General features: G+C 36.2%; 1 protein-coding gene across 3 annotated transcripts in view; it reads left to right on the top strand.

Moving 5' to 3' along the window:
* The window catches only part of LOC126269219 (centrosomal protein of 290 kDa), a 180,518-nt gene that overhangs the window by 53,051 nt on the left and 111,641 nt on the right, over window positions 1-15,826 (top strand). For 2 of the 3 annotated variants that reach the window (XM_049973975.1, XM_049973977.1), the window contains exons 11-13: window positions 1,426-1,576; window positions 4,963-5,092; window positions 11,458-11,643. In XM_049973975.1, the coding sequence (XP_049829932.1) occupies window positions 1,426-1,576; window positions 4,963-5,092; window positions 11,458-11,643 (467 nt within the window). The remainder of the gene's footprint in view (window positions 1-1,425; window positions 1,577-4,962; window positions 5,093-11,457; window positions 11,644-15,826) is intronic. The other variant, XM_049973976.1, reaches the window with a different exon arrangement.

The following is a 15,826-nucleotide window of genomic DNA, read 5'->3' on the forward strand; positions in this document are numbered from 1 at the left end:
ATGATTTTACACTAAAATGTGACACCCTACTGTATGAAACCTAACAGTGTAAAATCAATGTGACACCAAAAATTCTTGAATTTCATGTGAAATGTAATGAGAACAGTCACACCAGGTATTATTTATATGTCAGAACAACATCAGCATACACTGAGAACCAAAGATGGGATAGAAGTAATTGAGGTACCTAAAGATATAATCTCCTCTGACCATAGTCTGTTACTATATAAATATAAAACATTTATGGTGTGAACTGCCAGAAAAAAATTTCCAGGAAATATCTACAGTATTATGCCACATGGTATAAAACAACACAAAATTGATGTGAAATCAAGATTTTAGAATTTCACGTGAAATATAACTAGAAGAGTTATCAGTTATCAGATACAGTCACAACAGACGTTTTATGTTCATCAGGACAATGTAGACATAAGCCTCCCTCTTACATAAATTAGAAATATATAAAAAAATTAATTATGACTTAGTTGTTTGTGTAATTCATGATAGTGAAAATTATGACTCCAATTTCAATAATACCTCAATAACTTATGAAATTCTTCACTTATAAAGAATTAAGTCTAAAATTCCTGTAGAGCTATAGCACATTGTAATTCTCAAACTTTGTATACACATGTACTTGACAATCGAAATCTTCCTAAACAGCTGTAGTAATAGCCAACAAATGTTTTAAGCAGTGATACTGGCCCTTAATACAATGTCCTATTGTGACATGAAATTGTATGAGCATGTGGGGTCAATTGAAGAGTAGGCAATTGATTGACTTCGGTTTATTGGGAGGATTTGTGGAAAGTTTGAATTCTCCTTAAAACTGGGATCCCCAGTTGTTGAGATTAAAGAAAGGCACTGAACCAGTTCAGAGGCATGTTGCCAGATTTTTATTGATTGGTTCAGTCAATGTGTGAGTATTATAGAAATACTCCATTACCTCAATTGGGAACTCCTGGAGGGAAGAAGGCTTTCTTTTCGCGAAATACTATTGAGAAAATTTATAAAACTGCTATATGTTGCAGACTGCAGAATGATCCTACTGCCAACAATATACATATCACATAAGGACAGATAAGATAAGGAAAATCATGGCTTGTACAGAAGAATATAGATAGTCATTCTACCCACACGCCATCTGCATATGGGACAGGAAAGGTAACGGCTAGGAGTGGTACAAGATACTCTTTGCCATGCGCCATATGGTGCCTTGCGGACTATGTATGTAGCATTATTTTGTTATTTTGATGTCCTAGTTTGATTTAATTAGTCATGTATTACTCGTACATTTGTGTTTTGGGTTTGTTAATCTCATACACATTACAAGAATTCTTGATATTTGTCCTTGCCACTAATCAGATCTAGAAAAATAGGTAAGAATAATATTTACATTACATATTTTTGTTGTATGTACTGCAGGCAGAAGCTTAATATGTCTGCTACAGATACAGTTGACACTACTGCTGTAGTTGCAGCACGGAATAGTGAACGTTTGACTGTGCAGCAGCTGCAAGTTCAGTTGGACACCCTTGAAGAACTGAAGATTGAGCTTCAGGCTGAGGTAACAAATGTGTGTTCCAAGATTTTATTGAGCTAGTGTTATGAGCTTGGACCTTGAATTATTGTTTTTAGAATGCCCTTATACTTGTTACTTAATATTAAATGTTTCAAATATTGTCTCACACATCATTGGGAGTTAATGGAAATGTGGTGTTCCCCATGATGAGCACTGTCTTAGATAAAATTCTAGCTTCATTCTCCTGGGTATTATTCCATCACCCAACTGTTGTGTGCAGTACCTTAATTCCACCCCAGTGGACCATTTAGGTGCAAGGTGTACGCTATACACTCACCCAAAACGCTCAACTGCAGTCCACTTGCTATAATTTCCTATCAAATGAAAAACTTAGCTGTGTGTGAAAGCAGCCAGGTATATTCCATTATTGAATACAACTAAGCATCTATCTATCCATAGAATTGCTACTGCTAAAGTGTGGCTAAATGTGGACTGAATTACTCATTTGCTAAACAATCTGTATATCACTGACATCAAAAGCTGCATCAGTAGCCATGGTATCTGGATTATCTCTTTCTTCCTCTCCACCCTTTCACTAGCATCAGTCTTTCTTAAATGAACAGGTGAGAATCATCTCTCCAGCATATCCTCTGTTCTTGCCATCTGCCTGGTCTAAGTCTTCGTTACACCTCATTCTCAGCTGCCATCATCCATTCCCTTAACTTTCATGCTTTTCTCTCGTCATATCCAGCTTGTGCTGAAACAGCACTCGCCGCACCACAGCATATATCCATACATATTATAAAAACGTATGTGTGTGTGTGTGTGTGTGTGTGTGTGTGTGTGTGTGTGTGTTCCACATCTCCTCCTAAACTGCTGGATTGATTTCAACCAAACTTGGTACCCACATACCTTACGGTCAGGCAACAATCTCTGTGGCTGTAAGAACCACCTACCTGTCAAAGGGGTGGGGTGGGTGTGAAAAAGAAGTACAGCTCGGATGCATGAACTCCCAGACCTTATTAAGCCAGTATTTGAGAATGAGAGCACTTAGTGACTTACAATAAACTTTACTTGTAATTTCAAACCTTTATGAAATTTTTTCTCACTGGCTATCCATACAAAATGATGAAAAAAAAACACTTACTACTTTTCCTGCAGTAAAAGTACCGCACGAGACATGATGTAATAATTTATTAATTCTTTACTACTAACTCTATTCATGACAAATTTTGCAGATGAAATTTTGGAAATTTGTGGTAAATACTACTGAATGTACCTGCAATATTATATCATTATACATCGTGTAGTTCAGGTGTTATGACTTCATAAACAGTGAGATGGAAGAAAAACTGCCACATCATGCTTGATGTTTAAATTTATTACTTTGTTGCTACTAACTCCATTCGCAACACGTATTGCAGACAGTATACAAATATTCTGCTGAATGTACCTACAGTATTATATCATTGTACGTCTCATAGTTCAGAAGATATGACATCATAGACATTAAACACAATGCCAGATGCTCCTTTGCCTTACTGGGATCGGTTCAACCTATTCTAGTATACTGAAAAATGTAAAATTTCCAATAGATTTAATTAGACTAATGGGACATTCAGAATTGAAAGGGTAGACAACAAGGGGATTTTATACCATCAAAACTATTCTCTCCAGTCCTTTTAGGATGTATACAACTATTTTCACTGGAAAAATGAAGAAGGGACATGTAATGATGTAACATAATTGAACCACCTTATTTTGATGATGACTGTGGGCTGTTTTCTACCACTGCAGAGGAATAGAAGGAACAAAAAGAGCAACTTAATAGAGCATGTCTGGAATTGGAATTGAAAATGAATTAAAATGTCACTAAAATAATACACAATCAATGGATTGAAAAGAAAATAGCACAAATTAATAATGAAATCATAGAAACAGTTTTACATTTGTGGCAGCAGAAGTCAGTGATCAGGTAGACAACAAAATAATTAAAAATAAATAAATAAAATAAATTCTAGAATGAATTTTCACTGTGCAGTGGAGTGAATGCTGATTTGGGAGTTCCTGGAAAATTAAAACTGCAGAATGTGCTGAGCTAAGGCTCAAACATGGGACCTTTTGTCTTTTGAGAGCAAGTGCTCTACCAGCTGATCTACCCAGGCACATCTCACAATCCGGCACAGCTTTACTTTCACCAGTACCTCATCTACTATCTTCCAATTTTCTGTGAAGCATAGGAGATAGGAGATTAGCTACTGAATGAAGTTAAGGTGGGTGGCTCATAAGTTGTACTTAGATTGCTCACTTGGTAGAGCACTTGCCCACAAAAGACAAAGGTCCCAGGTTCAAGTTCTTGTCGACACACAATTTTAATCTGCCAGGAAATTTCAGAGTAAAAATTATCTGGGGGTGGGGGGTTGGTAAGCTAATAGTGTGTTTAAAATTAAGTTTCTGTTATGTCAGAAAGCATAACTGTACAATGAGTGTGTGTTTTCCAGCTCTGTATTAACCTATACAATTAGTGTGTGTTTTCCAGTTCTAGCATAACTTTACAATCAGTTTGTGTTTTCCAGTTTTGATTTATGACAGTAAGACATGGACATTTAATGCAAAAATTGTTATAAAAATTGAGGGTGGGTATTTGAGCAGTGGAAAGATGCCTGTTGGAAATTACTAGATAAGAAAGAAAAACAATAAAATTTATCAGTGAAGTGATTGGAGCAAAATACATAATTATGCTTGTTGTAAAAATAACATAGTGATGGACAGGACATTTAGCCACAAAAATGGATGGCAAATGTACCAAGGGATTTAAAGTGATAAGAAAAGACTGAGACAACAATCTAATGGAAAATTTGCAACAAGATTAGAAAACAAATAGAAGCAATGTGGATGCACACAATTGAAGATTGTAATACTTCAAAATGTCTAGAGACGACATTTGTCCAGTAGTTAGACACCAAATTACCGACACTGATGATTTTTTGTAATGATAACTTAAACAAAGTAGATACAACAGATCATGCTACACATATTCTTTCTCATGCAAAACAGAAAAAGAAATTACTTTCTTAATTATCCTCATAAATCTTCTATTTATCATTTCTTATTTTTCCATACTAAAATTGATTCCTTCCTCAACAAATGTGAATCTAAAATATGAACACTCATTAAAATGTCTTTTTTTAACTTGAAATGAATTCTCAAGAACACATTTAAAAATAGCAAATGGATGCATTTATTGAATGCAAACAATTACAAGGTTTACAATTCAGAATCAGCAGAAATAAGATGTGATGTGCTGCCAAGCTTAGGACAATTCCTACCTTGTTTAATATGTGAGCTAATATTTTTGCTGTATATCATTAGTCTACCCAGTCTCAGTTTTGTGTTTGACAATTAATTTATCACTCTTTTAATTATCTTTCTCTGTACAGAATCATCGACTTACACAGAAACTATCAAAACTTTGCCGAAAGTTTGGTTTTGACACACAGTCACCTCTGCCGGAAGACACCGGAGCCTTGTCCTTATCTTTACCAGAAAAGAGTGACCAGCATTCCCCAAGTAAGATTATTTTGTTGAATTGTCCTTATCAAAAAAGATTTTATGATTGCGCATGTCAATTACTCTTTTAAATGTTTTATTTTTTTAAGATATTTTGCATCTTTTGTCTGACGATTATTTAAGTATTATTATACATCGTCAGTCACATTTCTATGCTTCAGCATGTGTAAAAGATAATTTTAGTGAGCATCTTATGGGTGGTTACCAAATACTTGATGAAATGAACTGTGATATAAAAGGTAAACTCAAATAAAAAGCAAAGCTGTACTCTTTTGTGAGAAGAAAGATGTGTAAATGATGCTTTCTCTGTATAATGATTTTCTTGTTTGAAATTATTGTGTACTTTTTTAAAAAATCAGTAGAGATACTGGATTGAGAAAATTTATAGGTTTTGTTAACAGGACTTGCCTTCTCAAAGCTGGTGTAGATTTCCAAACAATTTCAAGCAATTCATTGTGAAACTCCAAAGTTCATAATGTTTCATAATGGATGGTATGTAAACCAGAGTTCTGTAGCATAACTGTTAAGACATGGAACAGGTGATTAGAAGTAGTAGGAAGAATTGGTGTCTTCACCTTGTCATTTAGCTTTATATTTTCTTCAGATCCCTTAGAAAAATGCTGGTATGGTTCTTTCTTCTTTCAACAAAGCTGTTGCTAGTTGCTTTTCCCACCATACTTCAACTAAGGAAGCACCATCTCGTATGTCAATGTTAACGAGATATTAAGCTCTGATTTTTCTTCTGTCAAAATATTGACATAAAAATTAAAAAAAATTACATGTGTGGTGCAAAGAGGCAGGCCTACTTAACCACCTGCTGAAACAGAAATGACATGAGCATGTTTACATAACTACAAATGGAATTATATGTTACTAGATGAGATGCTATCATTTCGTGGTGCTATGAAGCCAAGCTATGTATGGAGTTTTAACAGTTAATTTCATCTTTATTATATAGCAAATAAGTGTCTTAGTGCCTGTTCCAGTTTATATTACAGAAGTTTCATAGTTCCAGTTGAATTCTTCATTGAAAGTGTAAATTTTGAAAGAAGTGAAATCATGCTCAGGTGTAAATTTGTTTATGATAAACACTGGATACACTTTATCTCAATTTTTTTGTGTTTCAGTTTTATTTAGAAGTTGAAGTGTTGGAGCAATTAGTGTTTATCTAAAGGAGTTAATAAAAGTTTGATTTCATTTGAATTTGTATAAGATTATTTAATGCTACAAGTCACCTCCAGTAGGCGTAATTTTTTTTATGTGTATCAGTGAATATAAACCAAGTAAACCATTGTAAATAGTATGCCCGTAGATGAAAAGTGTGCATGCTGCTGCAGGTTAGTTAATAGCTTGGCAATGGTGTGTGGGTACTGAGAATTGTGGTTTCGCTAGTGCAACTGTTATGGAAGAGAAGAAGGGATTCTTAGTGAGGCTCTCCTTTGAATATGTAGGCTGTGTGTAAAAGACAGGAGATTTCAGAGCAACTGGCAAAGATTTGGGCCTTTCAGATAGAGACTAAAGACATGACAACTGAATTAGAGAAGTTCATTGATGTGTGGAGGGCAGAAGGGAAGTCGGGGAAGATAAGAGGAATGAGGTGGAAAGGGTGTATTTTGGATGGAGCTTCTTTCAGCTGTAGAAGAAAGTAGGTTGCAGCAGGTCATTAATAAGAATTTAAGAGATAAGTCAGAAACTGAGGTGAGTAGAAAAAGAAAGGTCTTGCTGCTAGGTAGCAGTCATTGTGTAGGTCAAAACAGCTGTAGGAAAAACTAGGAAATGTCACAAGTCACAAGCTTTGTTAAAACTAGAGCTAGCCTTGGCCAGGTAATAGAGGATATTGAGGCACTGACTAGAGTACACAGGATGAAGAGTTGATAGTTGGAAAAGCAGGCATCATCCTTGCCAAGAATAGAGAATATTGTTTTGGGAATGGCTTGGATAAGTTAGCTGCAGTAACCTCATACACAAATACAAGATTTGTTGTGGCCTTGCAGTAGCATGATCAAACTAAATCTTCCAAGTTTATTCATTTTGAACCTATCTTGTTCACTAGGGATTACCTCCTGAAAACAGGCAAACTGCTACAGAACAAAAATGTACACAACTATGGTACCAGAGGGAACTCAAATATACATCAAAAATATCACAGAGCAACCACCTATCAGAGGAGCATAATTAACATTGGTGTAATACTACACAATAAGATACCAGAGGAAATAAAAAATACTACTCATCCAAAATTTAAAGCTAAACTAAAGGCATTTCTGATAAAGCACTGTTTCTATTCTGCCAGAGAATTTCTGAATACTGCTAATACTATGTATTATTGTAACTTATCTTTGACCTGTCCAATATCAATTGTACAATTTGTAGTGTATGATAAAACTGGACCAATAAAAAATCAAATCGAATCAAATCAAATCAAGTCCAGGATGAACAAACCCATCAGGCAAGTTAACTAGGTACTGACTGATTTGCTGCTGAATTTGGGTGGCATTCATGTAAGCTCTGTAGTAATTGCTGCAACTTTAAGCTGGAGATACACTAGACATGGTCTAATGACCTACTTATGGTTGAAAATATAAGGGGTGGGACATCATTACCAGTGGTTAAATTCCTGTGATTACAGCTGTGAGAAGTGAGCTTTTTGTAGACTAAATACCTCATTCCGACAAACTGCTTTAAAATAAGTCCATTTAAATGATGTGTCTCACACAAAAGAAATTGTTTGAATGTGTGTTATGTGATGCTTCAAACAGTAGAGGACTAAAATGAATTTAAAAGGTTGATGATCGATTTTGTTACTGAATACATTACATCAAAAATACGTGCAAAAAGATGAGTCTGAGTTATTAGTGGCACAAGAAAAGGTGGTGCCTGGGCCCCTTCATCACATATTGGCTCAGTCCAGAATTCTTGGCATTGACTGCCTGTTTTTCCATTGCTGCCACAATTTAGGAGCAGTCGTATTGTAATAGCACGGTGAAGCTAAACATAGAAAGTTGTGTTGGCAATGGCGATCGTGGATTGTGTCAGCATTTCCTCTCTCACTTCTTCCCTCTCCGCAATGGCCTAAAATATTCCCTTAACTCCACCATCATGACCCATGGTGCAATCCCTCTGTTTTTTGCCTTTTATAACTCATTCACTCACATCAAAAGTCATTAGTTTTAGCATTGATCTTAAGGGTTTTTCACAGAGGCTATGAATTTATGATGTAGAATCTCGAAAAACGTAAAATCAGGGAATATAAAATTGAAATTCCACCGTATATCTAATTATATTACAGTTTCAAACATAGATTATTTTCATTGATATGTCAGCATATGGAATTCACATGTTTCCAATACCTGCTTTGCTCTATTGTCTCATAGTCATAGTGATAGTCTATGGTGATTATGTGGCTCAAGAAGTCATCTGCATTGTCTTGACACAGCTGCAACATTTTCACTGCTGCCTCGATCCATCATGAATGGGTATGAGTAGTCATGGAGCCCAGCAGCTATGTTTTTTATGTTCAAAATGTCATGCAGGATGTTGAAAACTGATTCATGACTGATTTTCACTTGTTCTTCACAGAGAGATGGTCTGCCACTTACTTCTTTGACATTCAGACTTTTTTGATAATACCAGAAGCATCTACACCATCTAACCACCATGTCATATGATAGTGCATTGTTGCTGTACACTTTCACCAACTCAGCTGAATTATATCCTTATAATACGGAAAATGAATTACTGCATGAGACTTCACATTATCACTGTGTTCCACCATTATGTTTTGGCCTTTCTATAGTTCTGTGGCACATGGGTTTCAGAGTGTACCAGGATTGCAGACATCTATCTGCAAATAAACAATTAACTATGTAACTTAGTTTTTTTTTTAAAGTGGCAATTAAAACTTTGACTCCAGCACTCACATAACTGTATGATGTGGGTATTCTGAGTCTAGCTAATGGGATGTAGTGTACATTAAGTATGAAAATTAGTTCACCCAAAGTTATTAAAATCAAGTTTTAAGAAAAGTGTTACAATACTTATTGAAAATGAAGTCCACTCATTTGTTAACATATTAAAACATATTTTCAAGAAGCTAATGGGACTACAAATTACATTGATTGGGGGGTGGGATATTAATATCCCAAGAGGAGAAAACTTTTTCTGAAGTGAAATATAAGTGAATTGAAAAAAATGAAAAACAGTTAGAAGCTGTGTTGTACAGCTCTAAGTAACAACAATGTGAATTAGTGCATTGCTATGGACCACACAGAGGAGGCATTAAGTGACAGACAAGGGTATTTAAAATTTAAAAGTGAGGTCACAGCGCCGGGAGATGACAATGGCCTTGTGTATGAGAATTCAAGAATACATTTGTCTAGGCAACATATTTAAGTGATCAATATCACAAGATCACAGATTAATGTAGTGCAAGATAAGCCATTCCAAATGTGAAATGCTGGTACATTAATTATTGATGTTACTGCCAGAATTTTGAATGCAAGCATGCGTGCATTGTGTTGTGCAGGAGGCAGATGTCAGTTTGTGGGATGGAGTTCCATGCCTGTTGCAGTTGGTTGGTCAATACAGGATTTGTGGATGACACTGAATTTGTCGTCCAATGATGTCCCATATGTGCTTGACTGGAGACAGATCTGCTGATTGAGCAGGCCAAGGCAACATTTTGACACCTGTAGAGCATATTGGGCAAACATTATTCTGTTGGAAAACACCTCGTGGAATGCTGTTCGTAAATGACACCACAGCAGGTCAGATCACCAGAATATTGTACAAATTTACAATCAGTGTTCATGGGATAACCACAAGCGTGCTCCTGCTGTGATACAAAATCACACCCCAGACCATAACTCCAGGTGTGTGTCCAGTGTATCTAGCATGCAGACAGGTTGGTTGCAGACTCTAACTGGCTTCCTTCTGACCAACACACAGCCATTGCTGGCACCAAGGCAGAACCAGCTTTCATCAGAAAACACAATAGACCTCCACTCTGCCCTCCAGTGAGCTCTTCCTTGACACCACTGAAGTTGCTAATGGCCTTGGTTTGGGGTCAGTGGAATGCACATGCTACAGGGCATCCGACTCGGAGCCTTCCTTGAAGTAACTGATTTTCAGAAGTTTGTTGTGTCACTATGGTGGCAATTGCTGCTGCAAATGCAGTATGATGCTCCAGAGCCTTATGCCAAACACGATGGTCTTTCCTCTCAGTAGTGCCATGTGGCTATCCAGAACCTGATCTTCCTTCAATCTTACATTCTCATGACCATCACTGCCAGCAGTTATTTACAGTGGATACATTCCTGCCAAGTCTTTCCACAATATCGGTGAAGGAACAAGTAGCTTCTCATAGCTCTATTACACGACTTCATTCAAACTTGGTGAGGTATTGATAAAGGCATCTTTGTTGCCTTAAAGATATTCTTGAGTATCATCAACTCGCCATGTCCAATCTCAGAGGTAACTAATGCTCACAACCATTACAGCATCCTCATAGTGGCACAGCTAGTGCCACTATTATGCATCTAGTGTAAAATTCGAGTAGGCATCATCTTTCAGATATTGAAACTTGCCTACCAAGTTACATTTATGTTGCACAACTCCTTCTTGGTGCTATGACCTTTTTTTTCCATCAGTGTATATCTGACAGTCTACTAATAAATGTCACTATTTATGCTTAAAGCTTCTGCTGTGCGGTGAGTGGCAATCTGTCCAATACATGTTGTTATTCCATCCGAGATTTTATACATTTTGATAGCTCTAAGTAAGACATATGTAAGAATTAAAAATGCTGTTTTCACAGTTTGTGAACTAAAGCAGGAAGAGAACAGTGATTCATTTAGAATTACCAATGTCTGGGGGAGCCTGAATATCTGTAGTTGTGATGACCAGATTCAATAACTATTTATTTATTTGGAGCACCTAAAAAACAAGGACAAGTGTATACATTCAATAAATAAAAGTTCATTGGCTGCCTGTGTATTATTATTATTTTAATGTATATAATTTGGAGTTTCCAACTTTCACTTGAGACCTTTCATTATGTCGTGGTGAAGCAGTCACATCAAGATATTGCAAGACTTGGCTTTCCCAGTAGTCCATGGTGAAAATCCTCTATGTCATTTATCCCCATTAAATACACATTGTTCAACAAATTCATATATGAAAACATTGAAATTTTATTTTATTGGTGATAAGTCCATGGTGCAGTTTTGTAGTATTAAAATACAATAATGAAATTTGAAGTGAGATTTGATAATGTTGGAACAGATTGTCTTGTGGAACTGTAAAAGTCCTGTGATGTCTACTGTCACTGACCACAACCCTATGAAATTTTAACTTTTTTTCTCCAGGGAAACGGAGATTGAGTTACAAGAGCACCCAAGATCACAAAGACATGCTGTTGGAACAGATTAATGTTGCAACATCACAGGAAGAAGCAAATTTAATGCATGAGAAGTTGCAGGCTGTGACAGAAGAAAATGAAGCATTAAGAAAGGGAATGCATGAGATTCTGGACAGTATTCAAAAGCAAGACGGTAATTATGGTTTGTTTGTGCTTAGTTGTGACTGTGTAATGTGACAACGTTTAGATTCACTTGCAATGAACTATCATTAGACATTCAAATCGTGTGTCACTAATGATTTACAACATTTGGACATCACATCACATCTTATAATCCGTATACCCTGAATCTTAGTTATTGCTCATCTTGGAAGGAGAACTACCAATTAATGGCTTCAAAATATTATTATTTGTTGCTTCCTAAAACACACACTTTATGGACAAGGTAAATTCTTGAATATAAGAAACACCCTTAAAAATTTGAGAATGTCGCTCTTTGAAAATAATGATGTATTGCAAGCATTCAGCTTCAAGCATTATTGCAAGTATCAGGAATGTAACAATTAAGTTGAAAAAACATTTACATTTACAGAATTTTGAAAATTTTATAGTGTTTATATGTGAACTGGTTGCTTGAGAAATTACTTTTAGCGTTTCTTTTAATCACACACCCATGACTTCCCCCATTTTGTAATTACATAAAAAAAGGAAATGATTTAGAAATGAAAGGTACAGTATACAAAAAATATATTTTATGTTAATGGATTCCAGAAGACACTTGCTGAACTTTGCATGTGTCTGTGTTCATATCTAGTAGTTCCTCACTTGGTGAGTACCATACTATCTAATTCATGAACAGAAGATTTTGAGAGTACAGTAAAGAATATAGGTGTGTTGCTATTTCACTTCATGACACCTGTTGTTACTTCCACTGTTACTGTTCTTTGAAATGTTTACTTGTATTATTAAGTTAGATACTCTGCAAGCTCCACATGACATAATCAACTCTGTTTCAGCTCTGTAATAATGAGTTTTATCAGCTGAAAGTACTACCCACACTTGTAATATGTTTTCATTCACTCAACAACCACTCAATTTGTGACATGGTGATGAATATACAGAGAACCATGTACATTACATTGTTGTATAGACATTCAATAATATTCTACGTAATGAAGATAATTTTACATTCTGAAATATGAATGAAATATTTAGAAAGTAAAGTTCCATCTAAAATTTCCCTAACATTTAGTGTCTACCACACAATACAGGCTTTCCTGAACTCTATTGTTGAACTGTCTGCCATTAAAATGATTAAAAGTCACTTGTCATTAAATATTGATGCAAAGTGCCAGTTTGATGCAGAGTGTAATGGCATTCATATATCCAAATCTTCTTCATTGATAACTTCAACTAAGCTGAAGAGAACAAGGAGTAAGTGGAAAATATTGAATCAGTACATTAAGGGGTAGACTGCCACAATCATGCTTGAAAAATATTTGACAGTAACCAAAGATTTGTACCTTCTGATGTCTCCTACTACACTTAGCAAAAGAAACCAAGAGAAGCAGATAAAAATAGACCTTCATCGGGGATGTGGAATCACAACATATATGAAGGCAAAAGTTTCCCCGAGCACTCTCACATCCAAATACTTCAATGTCCAACAAACAATCCAGATCTGGCCCTACATTATTTATTGCTCTTGCTGAAAATGAAAGAAATCATCCACATTCATTGGTTTAAGTCACAAGAAGCCATTGTTGACTCAATAAGCATTTAAGAATATTTTCTGTAGGAAGCTTTTCATGGAGCATTCACTAAGTTACTTGAGAAAGTGCACAGATGAATGCATTTTGGAGGAAAATACTTTAAGACATAGATATGGAATTTGCATTTCTTCCATAAAACTTTTGGAGTGGCCTCAATATGTATAAGAATATTCCTAAAAAAGTATAAAAATTAATTGTCTAAATGTTTTATTACAAAGTACTAGTGCAAAGTAAATAAATTAAGGAGTAAAGGTAACAATAGTAGAGGTGCTGAGTCGTCAAGAGGCACATAAACTAGACTAAACTTTGCCAGCTTCTGTTAAGAAGTAGAAATTAAAATGTTCATGATGTTAAATTGATGTTATTAAAATATTTTCTTTTACTTAAATTCTGGTTCCTATCCATTCCACCTTTATGTTATTGTTGGCACAATTTTAGTCTAAAATGTATGACATTCCTGCTTGTTTCTGGGTTTTATATCTATTAAATGAAATGTTACAGCATTTTTTTCTTGAACTTTCCACAGTTTTTTAACTCCTTCAATGAATTATTCTCACAGTATGACCACTCGTCACAAGGTCAAACTTCTGACTTGCACAAGCACATATCTGTTTTCCTGCCAAAAACATGAAGTTGAAAATACAAAATTTTTCCAGTGGTTTCAGTTTTAACAGAAAAGTTTTTTACTTGCACCTAATTTTCAGTTTACCATTTATAATTGTTTCAATGATCACTATTTATATTAACAATAATTATTTGATGATAATCGCCTGTATAACCACTTATATAAATAGTTATTGTATTTGCTTGGAAATTTTGAAATCACGACATCATTGAAGTAGATTGTTGTTTACAAATGCAATGTATTGTATTTTTCAATAGCAGATGAGAGTGTATTATTAACAAGTTGTTGTTGTTGCTGGTGGTGGTGGTGGTGGTGGTGGTGTGTGTGTGTGTGTGTGTGTGTGTGTGTGTGTGTGTGTGTGTGTGATTGAGGAATGTATAGCAAGGGCAGTTCTGATTTGTGTATATTGCAAGGGCAGCTCTCATCTGTGTATTTCAGAGAAACAAATGCTGGAGGGGTGGGGAGTGGAAGTGCGGGGAGGATTCAGATTTGTGGTTTGTGAAGCAAGCTGAAAAGCTTATGTCCACAAATCAGCATGGTTTTAGAAATTATCATTTGTGTGAAACTTAGTTTGTGTGAAACTTAGTTTGCCTTTTTCTCACAAGACATAATGTGAACTATGGATGAAGGGCGACAGGCAGATTGCATATTCTAGATTTCTGAAAAGCATTTGACATTGTACCCTTCTGCAGACTGTTAATGAAGGTATGAGCCCACAGAATAGGTTGCCAGGTAGGTGAGGGACACAAAGACATCTGAGGTGATAGAGCTAATATGTTGTTCTTGATGGTGAGTATCCCTGAGGAACAAGGTTGTCGTCAGGGAAGTGTGATACAACTGCTGCTACTTTCTACACACAAAAATGGTGTGGTGGACAGGGTAAGCAGCAATCTGCTATTGTTTGCTGTGGTGTATGGGCAGTTGTCAAAGGTTAGCGACTATATGTTGATAGAGAGCGACTTAGATGGCTACCTCTAAATGTAGAAATATGTCAGGTAATGTGGATTAGTAGGGAAAAGCAAACCCGTGATGATCAGATATAGCATTAGTAGTGTCCTATTTCATACACAGTCGTCTCATTTAATTATTTGTGCTTTATGTTGCTAAGTAATACGAAATGAAAGAAAATGTTGGGGTGACCTATTCTTGAGTACTGTTCAAGCATTTGGGATCTGCACCAGGTCGGATTAAAGGAAGACATCAAAGCAATTGACAGGTGTGCTGCTAGATTTGTTACTGGTAGGTTCAGACAACACACAAGTGTTATGAAGATGATTCGGGAATTCAAATGGGCATCCCGGGAGGGAAAGCAACATTCTTTTTGAGGAACACTACTGAGAAAATTATAGAACCGGCATTTGAAGTTAACTACAGAATGATCCTGCTACCACCAACATACATTTTGCACCAGGACCATCAGGATAAGATATGATAAATTAGGGTTTGTACAGAGGCGTTTGGGTGGCCATTTTTCCCTTGCTTTGTCTGCGAGTGGAACAGGAAAGGACTAGTAGTGGTATAGGGTACCCTCCACCACGCACTGTATGTAACTTGCGGAGTATGTATGTAGATGGAGACTGAAATCAAGTCTGTTATGCTCAACTGTATGTTCTGACAGTGGGTGATGAACTCTGCTCTGAGCCACAGTTTTGTTGTGAACATTGACTTGTGTAGACTGGCTTGTTCCACTTTGAGTGTCTGCTGGCACGTACTGTTGCAGATGGGTATGGCAGACAAACAGTTGCCATGCATGCAGTAAGGCAGCCTGATCTTAGCATACATGATTATACAGTACATGGGCAGGGGTGCCAACTGCTTTGTGTGTGCACAGAATGCATGAAATTGGGCCTCTTGGTGGCTAGCCAATAATACCTGTAACTACCCAGAGACAAACTGATAGTCACCTGGTAGCATGTGCACCCTGTGTGCAAGAATTATAGCAGAACTGATATGTGACCTGACTGCTTTCACAGATAGCA

The sequence above is a fragment of the Schistocerca gregaria genome, chromosome 1 (genome assembly GCF_023897955.1).
Source record: "Schistocerca gregaria isolate iqSchGreg1 chromosome 1, iqSchGreg1.2, whole genome shotgun sequence".
NCBI classification, from domain to species: domain Eukaryota; kingdom Metazoa; phylum Arthropoda; class Insecta; order Orthoptera; family Acrididae; genus Schistocerca; species Schistocerca gregaria.